The 23,544-nt window shown below is 37.4% G+C and overlaps 1 protein-coding gene across 1 annotated transcript; it reads right to left on the bottom strand.

The window, feature by feature from the left end:
- Positions 1–1,883: 1,883 nt before the first annotated feature.
- On the bottom strand, positions 1,884–3,681 carry LOC126667035 (uncharacterized). The gene is made up of 6 exons (XM_050359980.2): positions 3,657–3,681; positions 3,369–3,570; positions 3,160–3,292; positions 2,777–3,067; positions 2,573–2,680; positions 1,884–2,324 (listed from the first exon to the last, which is right to left on the bottom strand). Exons 1-6 carry the CDS (start codon positions 3,679–3,681, stop codon positions 1,884–1,886), a joined length of 1,200 nt encoding a protein of 399 aa, XP_050215937.2.
- Positions 3,682–23,544: the final 19,863 nt, after the last annotated feature.

Raw genomic sequence — 23,544 nt, 5'->3', positions numbered from 1 at the left:
AGTTATTGTATAAATAAATTATCGTTTTATCCCCTTTTTGGGGTTTTTGTGCATTCCCCAAAACAGCTCAGGGAAGGGAGTTTGAGTGCGTTTTTTAACCCTATAAGCGTACCGGATGAAGTTGGAACTTGTACAAAAGATCTAGACAGTGTTACAGAAAATATGAATATTCAATTAGTTTGTTAATCAGACCGTTTTATTTAAGCATTTTGATAGCCCGAAGTAGGCTAGAAAAAGGGATTTATGAAAAGTTGAGTTTAACTAGGAATTTTGTTAGCTCGATAAGTTATCGGTTATTCGGACAACGTTTCTAGTTGGGATTATATAAAATCATAGAGAAGTTTATTTGATAAATAAATTATCGTTTTATCCCGTTTTTGGAGCTCTTCTGCATTCCCCAAAACAGCGCAGGGAGGGAAGTTTGGGTGCGTTTTTTTGACCCTATTAGCGTACATGATGAAGTTGGAACCTGAACAAAAGATCTAGAAAGCGTTACAGACAATATGAATATTCAATTAGTTTGTTAATCAGACCGTTTTATGTAAGCATTTTGATAGCCCGAAGTAGGCTAGAAAAGGGATTTTTGAAAACTTGAGTTTGACTAGGAATTTTGTTTGCTCGATAAATTATCGGTTATTCGGACAACGTTTCTAGTTGGGATTATTGAAAATCATATAAAATTTATTTGATAAATTAATTATCGTTTTATCCTGTTTTTGGGACTTTTCTGCATTCCCCAAAACAGCTCAGGGAGGCGAGTTTGGGTATGTTTTTTGACCCCCTACGCGTACCGGATGAAGTTGGAACCTCAACGGAAGTTTTAGAGGGTGTTGAAGACAATAAGAATGTTCAATTAGTTTGGTAATCGGACTGTTTTAAGTAAGCGTGTTGATAGCCCGAAGTAGGCTAGAAAAGGAATTTTTAAAAAGTTGAGTTTAACTAGGAATTCTGTTAGCTCGATAAGTTATCAGTTATTCAGACAACGTTTCTAGTTGGGATTAATTAAAATAATAGAAGAGTTATTTGATAAATGAATTATCGTTTTATCCCATTTTTGGGGCTTTTCTGCATTCCCCAAAACAGCTCAGGGAGGGGAGTTTGGGTGCGTTTTTTTGACCCTATAAGCGTACATGATGAAGTTGGAACCTGAACGGAAGTTTTAGAGGGTGCACTACAAGAATGTCCGGTGTTAGCGACGGAAATTTCCGTCACTAACACATGAAAATCCGTCGGTAAACTTAGTTACCGACGGACTGCCGACGGATACCATCCGTCGGCACGCTTTTCGTCGGCATTCATTGGCGACAAAAACTATCCGTCGGGAAATGTCACCGACGGAAACATAGTGGTCGGTAAATATATAAATCCGTCGGTGGGTTGTGACTAACACACCGACGAAGATCCGACGTTTTACCGACCGATATTTCCGTCGGCAAATATTGCGACGGATAATCGTCGGTAAAACTGTCGGTGAAAGAGGGCCGTTGCCGACGTTGATCCGACGATATACCGACGGATATTCCGTCGGGAATATATACCGACGGACCATCCGTCGGTAAATTCCGTCGCCCCTTGTTTTCTTTACCGACGAATAATCTGTCGGTAGTTGTTGTCGGAACATGGTATTAAATTACCGACGGATTATTCCGTCGGTAAAGTAGAAATCCGTCGGTAATACGGCTTCATTTCCGACAAAAAAATTGTCGTTTTCCTGCCCATTATGGGTTGTTTTTTGTCTATTATACCTGTGCAGAATTACAAAAATAAGATACACATACAAACAGACTAAATAAGAATCAAAAGTATCTATATATAAATACGGAATAAGCGTTAACAAATTTGTCGATGTTTATAAGCATAATACTGTATAGGAATACAAAAAACTAGAGTCTAGTAATATCCTCGTCATCTGGACCTGAGGGGGGCTGCGGGGGGCGCATGGCTTCTGGTAGAGTGCTCATCATCTTTGCCAGCTCCGAGCGGACCCTCTCAGCAATCCGCTCGTCGACGGAAGACTCCACATCCCTCTGAATCTCTTCCCGCATCCCTTGCACCCGAGCGGATACCTCTCTCTGGATCCGCTCCTCGATATCCTCGGTCGAGTGAGTCTGCTGGGACGACGAGCATGAGCCGCGGCGTACACCGGTGCCCTTGAATGACGCGATGTACGAAGCTGCAGCTGAACCAACTCCGTAAACCCGCTGCTTCTTCACCGCCTCGAGAGACAAGAACAGTTCGTTCTCGTCGATGAACTGCGGGGTCGACGAACTGCCCTCAGCCGGGGAGGACTGGGTCGCAGCTGCACGCTCTGCAAGGAAACGCTCCTGAAAAAATAAACAAGTAGTCAAGTTAGTACGATTTCGATAATCGAAAACAGAAATAGTTAAACTTTAAATTCCTAACTAAAATTCGGCAGCATCTCCTCTATAATACGAGCATCACCCATTTTCAGGGACTTCCTGCAAACAAACATGGACTACATACAGTTCACAGTTCACAATTTATATTTCACATGTTTTAATTAACTACAATCAAGTAATAACGATTCAATTTCAAGTTACATCAGACTTACATGCTTATCCTGCGACCTCTTGTCGACAAACTTGTTCCGATCGTCCTTTGTCGAGTGCATACGAACATGCAACTCAGCAAATGTCGCAGGACGACCGAGCTCCTGACTCTGAGACAAAAATCATAAATTTAATTCGATATAAATAATGAACATTTAAACACTATAATCATTTAAGTCTGAAGAATACAAATTTAGAAAAATTACCAAAACGGTCATATGCTTCACAGCTGAGCGCGATCCTGCCGTGTGGCGCACCGGTCCAGTCCCGGGCCCTGACGGCTCACTCATCCTGTTAGCCCGAGCGATGGCGGACTTCCTCTTCGCCGCAGCCGTATCCCAAATCGCATTCCATGCCGCCCAAATATCATCTGTGACACTGTTATCCCTAACACTCTTCATCGCGTGAATTGTGTCCTTGTAACGATTAGCAGCATGTCTCATAAAGACATCTCTAATCGCCTGCTCGGGGTAGATGGAGTCCCACCAAAACTTCTTCTGCACGTATTTAACATATGAATAGATAATTAATTAGTAAATTTAAATAATATGAAACTTAAAATTGAATAAAATGTTAATGTAAATATTACCTTGAACTCCTCCCAGTAGAACGTCTTCTGCTCCGCCTTCAATCCCTTCCAGGAAGAACCTTCTATGAACCAGCAGGAACGAAAGATGTCCAGCAAGCCTCTGGAGACCTTCCCGCTGTCATGTAGCCGCTCCCTATCATTTCAAAACATAAAATTAGTTAAATAGTGTTTTATAACTAAACTTTAAAAATGGATAACAGTGATAATACCTTAGAGCGTCAGGTGCGACCTTTAACCTCCCCGAGGCATCAATCTCGTACTCGACCTGCTGCTGGGCCTCCCTCTGCGGCCCAGGCGCCGCCTGAAGCTGCAGATCGTCCCCGTCAGGTGGAGCGTCTGTGGGGGCAGTGTCTCTCGGATCTCTCTGATGACGGTCCTGAACATGTCTGCGGCTACCCTGACCCCTCATATCTACAAAGAAGTAGATATGCACATACAATTTCATACATAAATAACAAATATTAATAAATAATTAATCAATTCGTCGATAAACATACATATAAAAACATAAATATCAGTCATTAATGCATGTAACAATACTAGTCATACAGATTCTATTACATTAATTAGCCTACACTACAACTCTTCGTAGTCCTCCGCTTCGTCTGATGAGGATGGTAGAAAATCATCGGCTGTCTCTGCTGTTGGCGCCGTTTCCAACGCCTCCTCATCTGCTTCCTCGTCCGGGTCAACCAAATTAGTCGGATTATCAGCTGTTTCCACATTAAGAGCATGTTCTACGACGTCGTCCTGGAAAGCCAGAATAACCTCATCTGGCATGTCAAGCTCAGATCTAGCCTTTATCCTGCATACTGCCCACCAGTCCTTTTTATCTCGTCTTTTACTTGGGTATGGTAAGTAATGGACTTGACCGGCCTGTTCGGCTAGAATAAAAGGTTCGTACTTGTTGTACCTCCTTCTGTGATTAACGTCTACCATGTTGTATCGACGATGCACTGACATACCCACGTTTGGAGTTGGATCGAACCAATCGCATTTAAATAGGACGGTCCTTTTAATTGGCAGCGCTGGATACTCTATCTCAATAATGTCAGTCAGCATTCCATAAAAGTCGCTTACGGCTGGATCGAATAGAGACCCTTTAACACAAACTCCACTATTCATAGTAACTCGATCCTCGCCATAATCTTGAGTATTGAATTTGAACCCGTTTACACGATATCCCTTATATGTTTTGACTGATCTAAGTGGGCCTTTCGCAAGACTTAGAATATAGGGATTCATACATGTAGCTGGGTCCTTCACCTGGAGGACAGTAAACATTTACATGAGTTGGCAATTAAAACGAACGAGAAATAAAAGAAGCCGTACGTTGCCAATACTTACATGTCCTTCAAACCAGGACACAAATTCCCTTTCTAACTTTCCTTCAACTTCGATCCGCGTGATCGCAGGGTTGATTGCATGCAATTCGTCTTCGAAAACACTTTCAGAAGAATACATCAGAATTTGTGAGCTGGCGCATTAAATTTTGTAACTCAGTAATATATTGAAATGTGTAGAAGCAATGCTTACTCTCTGTAAGGTTCGATTTCCGCACAATTCAAAAGGACGTAACTCTGGGCGGCGACATATTCATACTCGTCCAGATGTCTTTTGCGGCAGGCACCTATGGGTTCCCCAACTGTTCTAAAAATTGAAAGTCGGTCGACATCATCATCCATATCGGTATCGAATACCTCATTTCTTTGCAGTCGACAGGGTAACGTCGGATCACCATCCGTGAAATAAAAAGAGGCAAATTTTGCTGTTTCCTCCATTAGGTATCCGCTACTAATGCTGCCTTCCACCCGACTTTTGTTGGATACCTTTTTTTTCAATTTCCGCAAATATCTGTTCAATCATGAATTGATTAATACAATTAAACACTTCAAACAAAAACCGATGAATATAAAATATATTTATTTACATCACCTTTCAAATGGATACATCCACCGATACTGAACCGGTCCAGCCATTCTAGCTTCGTATGGCAGATGAATAGGAAGATGTTCCATCGAATCAAAAAAGCTGGGAGGAAATATGCGTTCCAACTTGCAAAGTATCTTCGGGATTTCTTCTTCCATACGTTTCAGATCCTCGCCCTTAAGTGATGTAGCAGTTAACTCCCTGAAGAAGATACTCAACTCTGCTATAGGCTCCCATATCTCTTTTGGGAGAAGCTCACGCAGCGCAATTGGTAGGAGTCGCTGCATAAACACATGACAGTCGTGGCTTTTCATGCCCATCATTTTCTGTTTGGTTGAATCAACACACCGAGACAAGTTTGACACGTAGCCATCCGGGAATTTAATTTGCTGAATCCATTCTAGCAATAATTTTTTTTGCTCCTTGTCCAGAGCATACAGTGCCTTCGGATATCTACCAGTAGTTGGGTCTTGTGCTAGTTCCGGACGATCACAAAAATCATTTAACTCTGCCCTTGATTTTGCATGGTCCTTTGTCTTTCCAGGAACATTCAGCACGGTATTGAAAACGTTGTCAAAAACATTTTTCTCGATATGCATGACATCCAAATTATGCCGAATCACATTTGTTCTCCAATACGGCAAATCCCAAAATATACTTTTTCTGTTCCAACCACACTTCTTCGACAAGTCGGCATTAATAACTTCTGCATGGGGCTCATATGCCCTCCTAAAGCCTAGGTGGTCCACCTCTGCCAACAGTTCATCTCCTGTTTTCACCCTACGAAAATGGTTTTTTTCTTGTTTACCTTTTCGAAAATCGGTGACATTTCGACGAAAACGGTGCCCCGGAGGTAGAAACTTTCTGTGGCAGTCAAACCACGATTGTTTACCACTCTTAGTAAGCGTGAATGCATTCGTATCTTCCATGCAATATGGACATGCCAATCTACCTGATGTGCTCCAACCAGATAGCATTGAATAGGCCGGGAAATCATTAATTGTCCACATAAGGGCCGCTTTCATCTGAAAGTTCTGACGCTTGTGAATATCAAAGGTCCGGATCCCAAATTCCCACAATTGGTTTAACTCTGCTATCAACGGATGGAGGAAAATGTCCATAGTGTTTTTCGGATTACGCGGACCCGGGACAAGTATCGTTAAAAACATGAACTCATCCTTCATGCACATGCCTGGCGGCAGATTATAAGGCGTCACAATTACCGGCCATGAAGAATAAGGTGACCCGAAACTGCCAAACGGTTGAAACCCATCAGTGCATAAGCCAAGTCTAACATTTCGAGGTTCGTCAGCAAAATCCGTATGCAACTCACTAAACCGTTTCCAGGCTGGAGAATCAGACGGATGACACATTTTCCCGTCTTCCATTTCATGTTCGGCGTGCCATGTCATATGCCCAGCTGTGGCTTTCGACGCATACAACCTCTGCAGCCTCGGAGTAATTGGAAAATAAAACATCTTCTTATATGGCACGTTGGCCTTTCGTTTTCTGGAAGAATTGCTTTTGGTAACTGGTTTCCACCGTTCGTGGCCACACACTTTACAACACGTTAAAGCCTCATCTTCCCCCCAGAAAAGCATGCAGTTGTAAAAACAGCATTCAATAACCTCCACCGGCAACCCCAAACCTTTCACCAGCTTTTTAATTTTAGCAAAATTTGCTGGCATCTTGTTCTCCTCTGGCAGCAATTCTTGCATTAAACTACAAATGTCGTCAATTAAAGCAACTGAACCCTGATGGCGACATTTAATGTCCAATATGTTAGTTGTTGCGGACAAAGGGGAATGTCTGTTATTCCCGGGCCATATTTCTTCTTCCGCCGAACGCATCATATCATAAAATCTCTGGGCTTCCTGATTAGGAGGCTCTTCATCAGTAAACATTTCAGGACCAGCTGCATCGATCACCATTCTCTGAACTGCATCAAAACCATCCTCGTCATTTCCGTAGTCAAACTGATCGTAATTACCCGATGGCAGTGCCCAAGGAGGAGGATTCAAGACAGTGCCCTCACCGTGATGAACCCACACTTGGTAATCTTCAACAAACCCAGACTGCAACACATGTAACTTGACATCTTCTGGATCTCGGTAATTTGTGTTTCTGCATTTTCTCCTAGAGCACGGGCATTTTATTTTTGCCCCACTCTTACATTCAGGATGTCGTAAAGCAAACTCGACAAACTCCTCAACCTTATCAAAAAATCCTTCCGCTAGCAATCCATTACTATGTCTAATATACATCCAACTGCGGTCCTGATTCATGTCTGTTGCACAAATAATTAGGTGGTTTACAGGCTCAAGGATAGCAACGTCAATGAAATTGACTGCTAAAAGGGTATGGACCTATCCCATTCGCAAAACTGGCGCCCCGTAACCCGACCACCATATATGTGTAGGAACGGAAAAAAATATTCGGCAGCCTTCCGGCGTCGTTCTCCTTAAGTGCGCTATGTACTATATCCCGAGTAACGCTGATTAAATATTCTGTGAAGAACAAGCGTTACGCGGTATATACCAATATGCACCCGGAGAACAAACGCTAGAAAAACCACAAAATATTTTTCTACCGTAACTACGCATATATTTTTTCGGCAGTCAGATTACGGAAGCACGAGTTTTGCGAACTGTACAAACTGTACAATCCCGCGACATTCAATAGATTGAAGTCACGAGACGGGAAATCTACGGCTAGGATTACGATTTTATTCGGTGGGAATAAAATCGTGTTTAATTAATTAAATTGAAGTGTTTTTAATCTAACTATGTAAATAAAATACAAAAAGAAATAAAACCTACTTGTTGTAGGGCAGAACCGCACGCCAACGCTGGATCCCGGTCAGAAAAATCGGAGCAGGTGTCTACTGTCACCGGCTATCAGGAATCCACAGCAGAGAGAGGTCTACAATAAAATTGTAATCTAATTGTTAATCTAATTGTTATTATTTTCTAATCTAATTGTTATTATTTTCTAACAAAAATCGGACAGCATTTCCCCTAAAAATGAGCATCGCCCATTTTTCAGGGAAAACCTGCAAGCAAATAAAACATATACGAAAATATCCAACATACCAAACATTTCCAAAATTATTATATTAAGTAATTAATATAAAATAAAATAATTTATCCATAATTTAGTAATCATATTAAAATTGAACTAATTCTATTACAATTTAACATAGACTAACCTAAACTAATAATATGAAAATTCAACTAATTAAATAATATAAACCCAAATTACACAATGAACTAATTAATTATATTAACTAAAACAAAAAAAATACTAATTAAATAAACATAATTAATATACTAATCTTTACGTAATTATAACCTAATTAGTATTATAATATATATTATACTAATTATTAATTACCTAAACTCCGAATAATTAGTGTAACTAAATTAACCTAATTAATACTAATATACTAATTAATTCTAACCTAATTAATATACTAATTATTAATTACCAAAGCCTAAACCTATTAAAATTAAGAACTAATTATATACAAATAATAAAAAAGGGGCAAACTTACGGGTTTAGTAGGACGGGCAGTAGAGATCGCCGGAGAGCGGAAATCGCCGGAGATCAGTGGCGGCGGTGCGGCGGTGGCTGGAAATTAATTTAGCAAATATTAAATAAATATTATTATTATTATTATTATTATTATAATTAAAATAAATAAAACTTACCTCGGCAGATGGCAGGGAAGTCGCCGGAGGTGGGTCTGCAGCAGCGGTGGCCGGAACGGACGGGGTAGGGTGGCTGACGTGGTGGCAGGAACGGACGGGGTGGGGTGGCTGACGTGGTGGCAGGAACGGACGCGGTGGCAGCTACGAGTCGGCGGTGCAACGGACGAACGAACGGGGTCGGCGGTGGGTGGCAGGAGAATCGTCGGCGGGGAATGGCAGGGAGTCGGCGGAAAAAAGAGAAGAAGAAAAGTGAGGAGAAGAGGAAACTGTTCTGGAATTTTAGGTTATAATTTACCGACGGACTGAATCCGTCGGTAATTAACAAATGAAACGCAGAGTTTTGCTTAAGTCTGCCAAACTTACCGACGGACAGAACAATTCCGTCGGCAAGGTGAAGGGGACAGAACGCTGCGTTTTGTCCATATCCCCATTACCGACGGAATATGGAATTCTGTCGGCATATATGAAGGGGACAGAACGCTGCGTTTTGTCCCCAGCCAGGTTACCGACGGACTTTAGAATTCCGTCGGAAAATTGGCCACATTACCGACGGAATGGATATTCCGTCGGAAAAGTTGTCAAATTAAATTGGCGGGTGAAGGCGCGCTCATTTCCCGACAGGTCATTCGTCGGTATTCCGTCGGCAAATGAGCGCGCCTTCACCCGCCAAATTAATTCTCCCACTTAGCGACGGTATTGTTGTCCGTCGCCCATTTCCGTCGGTATTTGTTTATGTGCCGACGGATTTGTTATCCGTCGGCAAATCCCGTCGGTACACACGGACATTCTAGTAGTGGTGTTGAAGACAATAAGAATGTTCAATTAGTTTGTTAATCAGACCGTTTTATGTAAGCATTTTGATACCCCGAAGTAGGCTAGAAAAGGGATTTTTGAAAACTTTAGTTTGACTAGGAATTTTGTTTGCTCGATAAATTATCGGTTATTAGGACAACGTTTCTAGTTGGGATTATTGAAAATCATATAAAATTTATTTGATAAATGAATTATCGTTTTGTCCTGTTTTTGGGGCTTTTATGCATTCCCCAAAACAGCTCAGGGAGGGGAGTTTGGGTATGTTTTTTGACTCCCTACGCGTACCAGATGAAGTTGGAACATCAACGGAAGTTTTAGAGGGTGTTGAAGACAATAAGAATGTTCAATTAGTTTGGTAATCAGACTGTTTTAAGTAAGCATTTTGATATCCCGAAGTAGGCTAGAAAAGGGATTTTTGAAAAGTTGAGTTTAACTAGGAATTTTGTTAGTTCGATAAGTTATCTATTATAGGGACAACATTTCTAGTTGGGATTATTTAAAATCATATAAAATTTATTTGATAAATTAATTATCGTTTTATCCTGTTTTTTGGGCTTTTCTGCATTCCCCAAAACAGCTCAGGGAGGGGAGTTTGGGTATGTTTTTTGACCCCCTACGCGTACCGGATGAAGTTGGAACCTTAACGGAAGTTTTAGAGGGTGTTGAAGACAATAAGAATGTTCAATTAGTTTGGTAATCCGACTGTTTTAAGTAAGCGTTTTGATAGCCCGAAGTAGGCTAGAAAAGGAATTTTTAAAAAGTTGAGTTTAACTAGGAATTCTGTTAGCTCGATAAGTTATCGGTTATTCCGGCAACGTTTCTAGTTGGGATTAATTAAAATAATAAAAGAGTTATTTGATAAATGAATTATCGTTTTATCCCATTTTTGGGGCTTTTCTGCATTCCCCAAAACAGCTCAGGGAGGGGAGTTTGGGTATGTTTTTTGACCCCCTAGGCGTACCGGATGAAGTTGGAACCTAGACGGAAGTTTTAGAGGATGTTGAAGAAAATAAGAATGTTCAATTAGTTTGGTAACCAGACTGTTTTAAGCAAGCGTTTTGATAGCCCGGAGTAGGTTAGAAAAAGGATTTTTGGAAAGTTGAGTTTAACTAGGAATTTTATTAGCTCGATAAGTTATCAGTTATTCGAACAACGTTTCTAGTTGGGCTTAATTAAAATATTAGAAGAGTTATTTGATAAATGAATTTTCGTTTTATCCCATTTTTGAGGTTTTTCTGCAATCCCCAAAACAGCTCAGGGAGGGGAGTTTGGGTGCGTTTTTTGACCCTATAAGCGTACCAGATGAAGTTGGAACCTGAACAAAAGATTTAGACAGTGTTACAGACAATATGAATATTCAATTAGTTTGTTAATCAGACCGTTTTATGTAAGAATTTTGATAGCCCGAAGTAGCCTAGAAAATGGATTTTTGAAAGTTGAGTTTAACTAGGAATTTTGTTAGGTCGATAAGTTATCTGTTATTGGGACAACATTTCTAGTTGGGATTATTTAAAATCATAGAAAAGTTATTGTATAAATAAATTATCGTTTTATCCCCTTTTTGGGGTTTTTGTGCATTCCCCAAAACAACCCAGGGAAGGGAGTTTGAGTGCGTTTTTTAACCCTATAAGCGTACCGGATGAAGTTGGAACCTGTACAAAAGATCTAGATAGTTTTACAGAAAATATGAATATTCAATTAGTTTGTTAATCAGACCGTTTTATTTAAGCATTTTGATAGCCCGAAGTAGGCTAGAAAAGGGATTTATGAAAAGTTGAGTTTAACTAGGAATTTTGTTAGCTCGATAAGTTATCGGTTATTCGGACAACGTTTCTAGTTGGGATTATATAAAATCATAGAGAAGTTTATTTGATAAATAAATTATCGTTTTATCCCGTTTTTGGAGCTCTTCTGCATTCCCCAAAACAGCGCAGGGAGGGAAGTTTGGGTGCGTTTTTTAACCCTATAAGCGTACCAGATGAAGTTGGAACCTGAACAAAAGATCTAGAAAGTGTTACAGACAATATGAATATTCAATTAGTTTGTTAATCAGACCGTTTTATTTAAGCATTTTGATAGCCCGAAGTAGGCTAGAAAAGGGATTTTTGAAAACTTGAGTTTGACTAGGAATTTTGTTATCTCGATAAATTATCGGTTATTCGGACAACGTTTCTAGTTGGGATTATTGAAAATCATATAAAATTTATTTGATAAATTAATTATCGTTTTATCCTGTTTTTGGGACTTTTCTGCATTCCCCAAAACAGCTCAGGGAGGCGAGTTTGGGTATGTTTTTTGACCCCCTACGCGTACCGGATGAAGTTGGAACCTCAATGGAAGTTTTAGAGGGTGTTGAAGACAATAAGAATGTTCAATTAGTTTGGTAATCGGACTGTTTTATGTAAGCGTTTTGATAGCCCGAAGTAGGCTAGAAAAGGAATTTTTAAAAAGTTGAGTTTAACTAGGAATTCTGTTAGCTCGATAAGTTATCAGTTATTCAGACAACGTTTCTAGTTGGGATTAATTAAAATAATAGAAGAGTTATTTGATAAATGAATTATCGTTTTATCCCATTTTTGGGGCTTTTCTGCATTCCCCAAAACAGCTCAGGGAGGGGAGTTTGGGTGCGTTTTTTTGACCCTATAAGCGTACCGGATGAATTTGGAACCTCAACAAAAGATTTAGACAGTGTTACAGACAATATGAATATTCATTTAGTTTGTTAATCAGACCGTTTTATGTAAGCATTTTGATAGCCCGAAGTAGGCTAGAAAAGGGATTTTTGAAAAGTTGATCGTTTAACTAGGAATTTTGTTAGCTCGATAAGTTATCTGTTATTGGGAAAACATTTCTAGTTGGGATTATTTAAAATCATAGAAAAGTTATTTGATAAATAAATTATCGTTTTATCCCGTTTTTGGGGTTTTTGTGCATTCCCCAAAACAGCTCAGGGAGGGGAGTTTGCTTGCGTTTTTTGACCCTATAAGCGTACCAGATGAAGTTGGAACCTGAAAAAACGATTTAGAAAGCGTTACAGACAATATGAATATTCAATTAGTTTGTTAATCAGACCGTTTTATGTAAGCAATTTGATAGCCCGAAGTAGGCTAGAAAAGGGATTTTTGAAAACTTTAGTTTGACTAGGAATTTTGTTTGCTCGATAAATTATCGGTTATTAGGACAACGTTTCTAGTTGGAATTATTGAAAATCATATAAAATTTATTTGATAAATGAATTATCGTTTTGTCCTGTTTTTGGGGCGTTTCTGCATTCCCCAAAACAGCTCAGAGAGGGGAGTTTGGGTATGTTTTTTGACCCCCTACGCGTACCAGATGAAGTTGGAACATCAACGGAAGTTTTAGAGGGTGTTGAAGACAATAAGAATGTTCAATTAGTTTGGTAATCAGACTGTTTTAAGTAAGCATTTTGATATCCCGAAGTAGGCTAGAAAAGGGATTTTTGAAAAGTTGAGTTTAACTAGGAATTTTGTTAGCTCGATAAGTTATCTATTATTGGGACAACATTTCTAGTTGGGATTATTTAAAATCATAGAAAAGTTATTTGATAAATAAATTATCGTTTTATCCCGTTTTGGGGTTTTTGTACATTCCCCAAAACAGCTTAGGGAGGGGAGTTTGGGTGCGTTTTTTAACCCTATAAGCGTACCGGATGAATTTGGAACCTCAACAAAAGATTTAGACAGTGTTACAGACAATATGAATATTCAATTAGTTTGTTAATCAGACCGTTTTATGTAAGCATTTTGATAGCCCGAAGTAGGCTAGAAAAGGGATTTTTGAAAAGTTAATCGTTTAACTAGGAATTTTGTTAGCTCGATAAGTTATCTGTTATTGGGAAAACATTTCTAGTTGGGGTTATTTAAAATCATAGAAAAGATATTTGACAAATAAATTATCGTTTTATCCCGTTTTTGGAGTTTTTGTGCATTACCCAAAACAGCTCAGGGAGGAGAGTTTGGTTGCGTTTTTTGACCCTATAAGCGTACCGGATGAAGTTGGAACCTGAACAAACGATTTAGACAGCGTTACAGACAATATGAATATTCAATTAGTTTATTAATCAGACCGTTTTATATAAGTATTTTGATAGCCCGAAATAGGCTAGAAAAGGGATTTTTGAAAACTTGAGTTTGACTAGGAATTTTGTTAGCTCGATAAATTATCGATTATTAGGACAACGTTTCTAGTTTGGATTATTGAAAATCATATAAAATTTATTTGATAAATTAATTATCGTTTTATCCTGTTTTTTGGGCTTTTCTGCATTCCCCAAAACAGCTCAGGGAGGGGAGTTTGGGTATGTTTTTTGACCCCCTACGCGTACCGGATAAAGTTGGAACCCTAACAGAAGTTTTAGAGGGTGTTGAAGACAATAACAATGTTCAATTAGTTTGGTAATCCGACTGTTTTAAGTAAGCGTTTTGATAGCCCGAAGTAGGCTAGAAAAGGAATTTTTAAAAAGTTGAGTTTAACTAGGAATTCTGTTAGCTCGATAAGTTATCCGTTATTCCGGCAACGTTTCTAGTTGGGATTAATTAAAATAATAGAAGAGTTATTTGATAAATGAATTATCGTTTTATCCCATTTTTGGGGCTTTTATGCATTCCCCAAAACAGCTCAGAGAGGGGAGTTTGGGTGCGATTTTTGACCCTATAAGCGTACCGGATGAAGTTGGATCCTCAACGGAGGTTTTAGATGGTGTTGAAGACAATAAGAATGTTCAATTAGTTTGTTAATAAGACCGTTTTATGTAAGCATTTGGATAGCCCGAAGTAGGCTAGAAAAGGGATTTTTGTAAAGTTGAGTTTAACTAGGAATTTTGTTAGGTCGATAAGTTATCTGTTATTGGGACAAAATTTCTAGTTGGGATTATTTAAAATCATAGAAAAGTTATTTGATAAATAAATTATCGTTTTATCCCGTTTTTGGGGTTTTTGTGCATTCCCCAAAACAGCTCAGGGAGGGGAGTTTGGGTGCATTTTTTAACACTATAAGCATACCAGATGAATTTGGAACCTCAACAAAAGATTTAGACAGTGTTACAGACAATATGAATATTCACTTAGTTTGTTAATCAGACCGTTTTATGTAAGCATTTTGATAGCCCGAAGTAGGCTAGAAAAGGGATTTTTAAAAAGTTGGTCGTTTAACTAGGAATTTTGTTAGCTCGATAAGTTATCTGTTATTGGGAAAACATTTCTAGTTGGGATTATTTAAAATCATAGAAAAGTTATTTGATAAATAAATTATCGTTTTATCCCTTTTTTGGGGTTTTTGTGCATTCCCCAAAACAACTCAGGGAGGGGAGTTTGCTTGCGTTTTTTGACCCTATAAGCGTACCGGATGAAGTTGGAACCTGAACAAACGATTTAGACAGCGTTACAGAAAATATGAATATTCAATTAGTTTGTTAATCAGACCGTTTTATGTAAGCATTTTGATAGCCCGAAGTAGGCTAGAAAAAGGATTTTTGAAAACTTGAGTTTGACTTGGAATTTTGTTAGCTCGAAAAATACTCGGTTATTAGGACAACGTTTCTAGTTGGGATTATGGAAAATCATATAAAATTTATTTGATAAATTAATTATCGTTTTATCCTGTTTTTGGGGCTTTTCTGCATTCCCCAAAACAGCCCAGGGAGGGGAGTTTGGGTATGTTTTTTGACCCCCTACGCGTACCAGATGAAGTTGGAACCTCAACGGAAGTTTTAAAGGGTGTTGAAGACAATAAGAATGTTCAATTAGTTTGGTAATCAGACTGTTTTAAGTAAGCGTTTTGATATCCCGAAGTAGGCTAAAAAAGGAATTTTTAAAAAGTTGAGTTTAACTAGGAATTCTGTTAGCTCGATAATTAATTAAAATAATAGAAGAGTTATTTGATAAATGAATTATCGTTTTATCCCATTTTTGGGGCTTTTATGCATTCCCCAAAACAGCTCAGGGAGGGAAGTTTGGGTGCGATTTTTGACCCTATAAGCATACCGGATGAAGTTGGATCCTCAACGGAAATTTTAGATGGTGTTGAAGACAATAAGAATGTTCAATTAGTTTGTTAATAAGACCGTTTTATGTAAGCATTTGGATAGCCCGAAATAGGCTAGAAAAGGGTTTTTTAAAAAGTTGAGTTTAACTAGGAATTTTGTTAGATCGATAAGTTATCTGTTATTGGGACAACATTTCTAGTTAGGATTATTTATAATAATAGAAAAGTTATTTGATAAATAAATTATCGTTTTATCTCGTTTTTGGAGTTTTTGTGCATTCCCCAAAACAGCTCAGGGAGGGGAGTTTGGGTGTGTTTTTTAACCCTATAAGCGCACCAGATGAAGTTTGAACCTGAACAAATGATTTAGACAGTGTTACAAACAATATGAATATTCATTTAGTTTGTTAATCAGACCGTTTTATGTAAGCATTTTGATAGCCCGAAGTAGGCTAGAAAAGGGATTTTTGAAAAGTTGATCGTTTGACTAGGAATTTTGTTAGCTCGATAAGTTATCTGTTATTGGGAAAACATTTCTAGTTGGGATTATTTAAAATCATAGAAAAGTTATTTGATAAATAAATTATCGTTTTATCCTGTTTTTGGGGTTTTTGTGCATTCCCCAAAACAGCTCAGGGAGGGGAGTTTGGTTGCGTTTTTTGACCCTATAAGCGTACCGGATGAAGTTGGAACCTGAACAAACGATTTAGACAGCGTTACAGACAATATGAATATTCAATTAGTTTGTTAATCAGATCGTTTTATGTAAGCATTTTGATAGCCCGAAGTAGGCTAGAAAAGGGATTTTTGAAAACTTGAGTTTGACTAGGAATTTTGTTAGCTCGATAAATTATCGGTTATTAGGACAACGTTTCTAGTTGGGATTATTGAAAATCATATAAAATTTATTTATTAAATTAATTATCGTTTTATCCTGTTTTTGGGGCTTTTCTGCATTCCCCAAAACAGCTCAGGGAGGGGAGTTTGGGTATGTTTTTTTGACCCCCTACGCGTACCGGATGAAGTTGGAACCTCAACGGAAGTTTTAGAGGGTGTTGAAGACAATAAGAATGTTCAATTAGTTTGGTAATCAGACTGTCTTAAGTAAGCGTTTTGATAGGCCGAAGTAGGCTTGAAAAGGAATTTTTAAAAAGTTGAGTTTAACTAGGAATTCTGTTAGCTCGATAAGTTATCGGTTATTCAGGCAACGTTTCTAGTTGGGATTAATTAAAATAATAGAAGAGTTATTTGATAAATGAATTATCGTTTTATCCCATTTTTGGGGCTTTTATGCATTCCCCAAATCAGCTCAGGGAGGGGAGTTTGGGTGCGATTTTTGACCCTATAAGCGTACCAGATGAAGTTGGATCCTCAACAGAAGTTTTAGATGGTGTTGAAGAAAATAAGAATGTTCAATTAGTTTGTTAATAAGACCGTTTTATGTAAGCATTTGGATAGCCCGAAATAGGTTAGAAAAGGGATTTTTGAAAAATTGAGTTTAACTAGGAATTTTGTCAGGTCGATAAGTTATCTGTTATTGGGACAACATTTCTAGTTGGGATTATTTAAAATCATATAAAAGTTATTTGATAAATAAATTATCGTTTTATCCCGTTTTTGGGGTTTTTGTGCATTCCCCAAAACAACTCAGGGAGGGGAGTTTGGGTGTGTTTTTTAACCCTATAAGCGTACCGGATGAAGTTTGAACCTGAAAAAAAGATTTAGACAGTGTTACAGACAATATGAATATTCATTTAGTTTGTTAATCAGACCGTTTTATGTAAGTATTTTGATTGCCCGAAGTAGGCTAGAAAAGGGATTTTTGAAAAGTTGATCGTTTAACTAAGAATTTTGTTAGCTCGATAAGTTATCTGTTTTGGGGAAAAAATTTCTAGTTGGGATTATTTAAAATCATAGAAAAGTTATTTGATAAATAAATTATCGTTTTATCCCGTTTTTGGGGTTTTTGTGCATTCCCCAAAACAGCTCAGGGAGGGGAGTTTGGTTGCGTTTTTTGACCCTATAAGCGTACCGGATGAAGTTGGAACCTGAACAAACGATTTAGACAGCGTTACAGACAATATGAATATTCAATTAGTTTGTTAATCAGACCGTTTTATGTAAGCATTTTGATAGCCCGAAGTAGGCTAGAAAAGGGATTTTTGAAAACTTGAGTTTCACTAGGAATTTTGTTAGCTCGATAAATTATCGGTTATTAGGACAACGTTTCTAGTTGGGATTATTGAAAATCATATAAAATTTATTTGATAAATTAGTTATCGTTTTATCCTGTTTTTGGGGCTTTTCTGCATTCCCCAAAACAGCTCAGGGAGGGGAGTTTGGGTATGTTTTTTGACCCCCTACGCGTACCGGATGAAGTTGGAACCTTAACGGATGTTTTAGAGGGTGTTGAAGACAATAAGAATGTTCAATTAGTTTGGTAATCAGACTGTTTTAAGTGAGCGTTTTGATAGCCCGAAGTAGGCTTGAAAAAGAATTTTTAAAAAGTTGAGTTTAACTAGGAATTATGTTAGCTCGATAAGGTATCGGTTATTCAGGCAACGTTTCTAGTTGGAATTAATTAAAATAATAGAAGAGTTATTTGATAAATGAATTATCTTTTTATCCCATTTTTGGGGCTTTTATGCATTCCCCAAAACAGCTCAGGGAGGGGAGTTTGGGTGCGATTTTTGACCCTATAAGCGTACCGGATGAAGTTGGATTCTCAACGGAAGTTTTAGATGGTGTTGAAGACAATAAGAATGTTCAATTAGTTTGTTAATAAGACTGTTTTATGTAAGCATTTGGATAGCCCGAAATAGGCTAGAAAATGGATTTTTGAAAAGTTGAGTTTAACTAGGAATTTTGTTAGGTCGATAAGTTATCTGTTATTGGGACAACATTTCTAGTTGGGATTATTTAAAATCATATAAAAGTTATTTGATAAATAAATTATCGTTTTATCCCGTTTTTGTGGTTTTTGTGCATTCCCCAAAACAGCTCAGGGAGGGGAGTTTGGTTGCGTTTTTTGACCCTATAAGCGTACCGGATGAAGTTGGAACCTGAACAAACGATTTAGACAGTGTTACAGACAATATGAATATTCATTTAGTTTGTTAATCAGACCGTTTTATGTAAGCATTTTGATAGCCCGAAGTAGGCTAGACAATGGATTTTTGAAAAGTTAATCGTTTAACTAAGAATTTTGGTAGCTCGATAAGTTATCTGTTATTGGGAAAACATTTCTAGTTGGGATTATTTAAAATCATAGAAAAGTTATTTGATAAATAAATTATCGTTTTATCCCGTTTTTGTGGTTTTTGTGCATTCCCCAAAACAGCTCAGGGAGGGGAGTTTGGGTGTGTTTTTTAACCCTATAAGCGTACCGGATGAAGTTTGAACCTGAACAAAAGATTTAGACAGTGTTACAGACAATATAAATATTCATTTAGTTTGTTAATCAGACCGTTTTATGTAAGTATTTTGATAGCCCGAAGTAGGCTAGAAAAGGGATTTTTGAAAAGTTGATCGTTTAACTAAGAATTTTGTTAGCTCGATAAGTTATCTGTTTTGGGGAAAACATTTCTAGTTGGGATTATTTAAAATCATAGAAAAGTTATTTGATAAATAAATTATCGTTTTATCCCGTTTTTGGGGTTTTTGTGCATTCCCCAAAACAGCTCAGGGAGGGGAGTTTGGTTGCGTTTTTTGACCCTATAAGCGTACCGGATGAAGTTGGAACCTGAACAAACGATTTAGACAGCGTTACAGACAATATGAATATTCAATTAGTTTGTTAATCAGACCGTTTTATGTAAGCATTTTGATAGCCCGAAGTAGGCTAGAAAAGGGATTTTTGAAAACTTGAGTTTAACTAGGAATTTTGTTAGCTCGATAAATTATCGGTTATTAGGACAACGTTTCTAGTTGGGATTATTGAAAATCATATAAAATTTATTTGATAAATTAGTTATCGTTTTATCCTGTTTTTGGGGCTTTTCTGCATTCCCCAAAACAGCTCAGGGAGGGGAGTTTGGGTATGTTTTTTGACCCCCTACCCGTACCGGATGAAGTTGGAACCTTAACGGATGTTTTAGAGGGTGTTGAAGACAATAAGAATGTTAAATTAGTTTGGTAATCAGACTGTTTTAAGTGAGCGTTTTGATAGCCCGAAGTAGGCTAGAAAAAGAATTTTTAAAAAGTTGAGTTTAACTAGGAATTATGTTAGCTCGATAAGATATCGGTTATTCAGGCAACATTTCTAGTTGGAATTAATTAAAATAATAGAAGAGTTATTTGATAAATGAATTATCTTTTTATCCCATTTTTGGGGCTTTTATGCATTCCCCAAAACAGCTCAGGGAGGGGAGTTTGGGTGCGATTTTTGACCCTATAAGCGTACCGGATGAAGTTGGATTCTCAACGGAAGTTTTAGATGGTGTTGAAGACAATAAGAATGTTCAATTAGTTTGTGAATAAGACCGTTTTATGTAAGCATTTGAATAGCCCGAAATAGGCTAGAAAAGGGATTTTTGAAAAGTTGAGTTTAACTAGGAATTTTGTCAGGTCGATAAGTTATCTATTATTGGGACAACATTTCTAGTTGGGATTATTTAAAATCATATAAAAGTTATTCGATAAATAAATTATCGTTTTATCCCGTTTTTGGGGTTTTTGTGCATTCCCCAAAAAAGCTCAGGGAGGGGAGTTTGGGTGTGTTTTTTAACCCTATAAGCGTACCGGATGAAGTTTGAGACTGAACAAAAGATTTAGACAGTGTTACAGACAATATGAATATTCACTTAATTTGTTAATCAGACCGTTTTATGTAAGTATTTTGATAGCCCGAAGTAGGCTAGAAAAGGGATTTTTGAAAAGTTGATCGTTTAACTAAGAATTTTGTTAGCTCGATAAGTTATCTGTTTTGGGGAAAACATTTCTAGTTGGAATTATTTAAAATCATAGAAAAGTTATTTGATAAATAAATTATCGTTTTATCCCGTTTTTGGGGTTTTTGTGCATTCCCCAAAACAGCTCAGGGAGGGAAGTTTGGTTGCGTTTTTTGACCCTATAAGCGTACCGGATGAAGTTGGAACCTGAACAAACGATTTAGACAGCGTTACAAACAATATGAATATTCAATTAGTTTGTTAATCAGACCGTTTTATGTAAGCATTTTGATAGCCCGAAGTAGGCTAGAAAAGGGATTTTTGAAAACTTGAGTTTGACTAGGAATTTTGTTAGCTCGATAAATTATCGGTTATTAGGACAACGTTTCTAGTTGGGATTATTGAAAATCATATAAAATTTATTTGATAAATTAGTTATCGTTTTATCCTGTTTTTGGGGCTTTTCTGCATTCCCCAAAACAGCTCAGGGAGGGGAGTTTGGGTATGTTTTTTGACCCCCTACGCGTACCGGATGAAGTTGGAACCTCAACGGAAGTTTTAGAGGGTGTTGAAGACAATAAGAATGTTCAATTAGTTTGGTAATCAGACTGTTTTAAGTGAGCGTTTTGATAGCCCGAAGTAGGCTAGAAAAGGAATTTTTAAAAAGTTAAGTTTAACTAGGAATTCTGTTAGCTCGATAAGTTATCGGTTATTCAGGCAACGTTTATAGTTGGAATTAATTAAAATAATAGAAGAGTTATTTGATAAATGAATTATCGTTTTATCCCATTTTTGGGGCTTTTATGCATTCCCCAAACAGCCCAGGGAGGGGAGTTTGGGTGCGATTTTTGACTCTATAAGCGTACCGGATGAAGTTGGATCCTCAACGGAAGTCTTAGATGGTGTTGAAGACAATAAGAATGTCCAATTAGTTTGTTAATAAGACCGTTTTATGTAAGCATTTGGATAGCCCGAAATAGGCTAGAAAAGGGATTTTTGAAAAGTTGAGTTTAACTAGGAATTTTGTTAGGTCGATAAGTTATCTGTTATTGGGACAACATTTCTAGTTGGGATAATTTAAAATCATAGAAAAGTTTTGATAAATAAATTATCGTTTTATCCCGTTTTTGGGGTTTTTGTGCATTCCCCAAAACAGCTCAGGGAGGGGAGTTTGGGTGTGTTTTTTAACCCTATAAGCGTACCGGATGAAGTTTGAACCTGAACAAAAGATTTAGACAGTGTTACAGACAATATGAATATTCAATTAGTTTGTTAATCAGACCGTTTTATGTAAGCATTTTGATAGCCCGAAGTAGGCTAGAAAAGGGATTTTTGAAAAGTTGATCGTTTAACTAGGAATTTTGTTAGCTCGATAAGTTATCTGTTATTGGGAAAACATTTCTAGTTGGGATTATTTAAAATCTTAGAAAAGTTATTTGATAAATAAATTATCATTTTATCCCGTTTTTGGGGTTTTTGTGCATTCCCCAAAACAGCTCAGGGAGGGGAGTTTGGTTGCGTTTTTTGACCCTATAAGCGTACCGGATGAAGTTGGAACCTGAACAAACGATTTAGACAGCGTTACAGACAATATGAATATTCAATTAGTTTGTTAATCAGACCGTTTTATGTAAGCATTTTGATAGCCCGAAGTAGGCTAGAAAAGGGATTTTTGAAAACTTGAGTTTGACTAGGAATTTTGTTAGCTCGATAAATTATCGGTTATTAGGACAACGTTTCTAGTTGGGATTATTGAAAATCATATAAAATTTATTTGATAAATTAGTTATCGTTTTATCCTGTTTTTAGGGCTTTTCTGCATTCCCCAAAACAGCTCAGGGAGGGGAGTTTGGGTATGTTTTTTGACCCCCTACGCGTACCGGATGAAGTTGGAACCTTAACGGAAGTTTTAGAGGGTGTTGAAGACAATAAGAATGTTCAATTAGTTTGGTAATCAGACTGTTTTAAGTGAGCGTTTTGATAGCCCGAAGTAGGCTAGAAAAGGAATTTTTAAAAAGTTGAGTTTAACTAGGAATTCTGTTAGCTCGATAAGTTATCGGTTATTCAGGCAACGTTTCTAATTGGAATTAATTAAAATAATAGAAGAGTTATTTGATAAATGAATTATCTTTTTATCCCATTTTTTGGGCTTTTATGCATTCCCCAAAAAACCTGAGGGAGGGGAGTTTGGGTGCGATTTTTGACCCTATAAGCGTACCGGATGAAGTTGGATCCTCAACAGAAGTTTTAGATGGTGTTGAAGACAATAAGAATGTTCAATTAGTTTGTTAATAAGACCGTTTTATGTAAGCATTTGGATAGCCCGAAATAGGCTAGAAAAGGGATTTTTGAAAAGTTGAGTTTAACTAGGAATTTTGTTAGGTCGATAAGTTATCTGTTATTGGGACAACGTTTCTAGTTGGGATTATTTAAAATCATAGAAAAGTTATTTGATAAATAAATTATCGTTTTATCCCGTTTTTGGGGTTTTTGTGCATTCTCCAAAACAGCTCAGGGAGGGGAGTTTGGTTGCGATTTTTGACCCTATAAGCGTACCGGATGAAGTTGGAACCTGAACAAACGATTTAGACAGCGTTACAGACAATATGAATATTCAATTAGTTTGTTAATCAGACCTTTTTATATAAGCATTTTGATAGCCCGAAGTAGGCTAGAAAAGGGATTTTTGAAAACTTGAGTTTGACTAGGAAAATTGTTAGCTCAATAAATTATCGGTTATTAGGACAACGTTTCTAGTTGGGATTATGGAAAATCATATAAAATTTATTTGATAAATTAGTTATCGTTTTATCCTGTTTTTGGGGCTTTTCTGCATTCCCCAAAATAGCTCAGGGAGGGGAGTTTGGGTATGTTTTTTGACCCCCTACGCGTACCAGATGAAGTTGGAACCTTAACGGAAGTTTTAGAGGGTGTTGAAGACAATAAGAATGTTCAATTAGTTTGGTAATCAGAATATTTTAAGTGAGCGTTTTGATAGCCCGAAGTAGGCTAGAAAAGGAATTTTTAAAAAGTTGAGTTTA

This window comes from Mercurialis annua, linkage group LG2, assembly GCF_937616625.2.
Source record: "Mercurialis annua linkage group LG2, ddMerAnnu1.2, whole genome shotgun sequence".
In the NCBI taxonomy this organism is placed as follows: domain Eukaryota; kingdom Viridiplantae; phylum Streptophyta; class Magnoliopsida; order Malpighiales; family Euphorbiaceae; genus Mercurialis; species Mercurialis annua.
This window is presented reverse-complemented; position numbering and strand designations above follow the sequence as displayed.

Coding starts and splice junctions, on each gene's coding strand:
- LOC126667035 (XM_050359980.2), bottom strand. CDS start 3,681: ATGACTGATATTTATGTTTTTATAT. Junction 3,293..3,368: donor GTCGCACCTGACGCTCTAAG/GTATTATCACTG, acceptor TTGAAATGATAG/GGAGCGGCTACATGACAGCG. Junction 3,068..3,159: donor TCTACTGGGAGGAGTTCAAG/GTAATATTTACA, acceptor AAATACGTGCAG/AAGAAGTTTTGGTGGGACTC.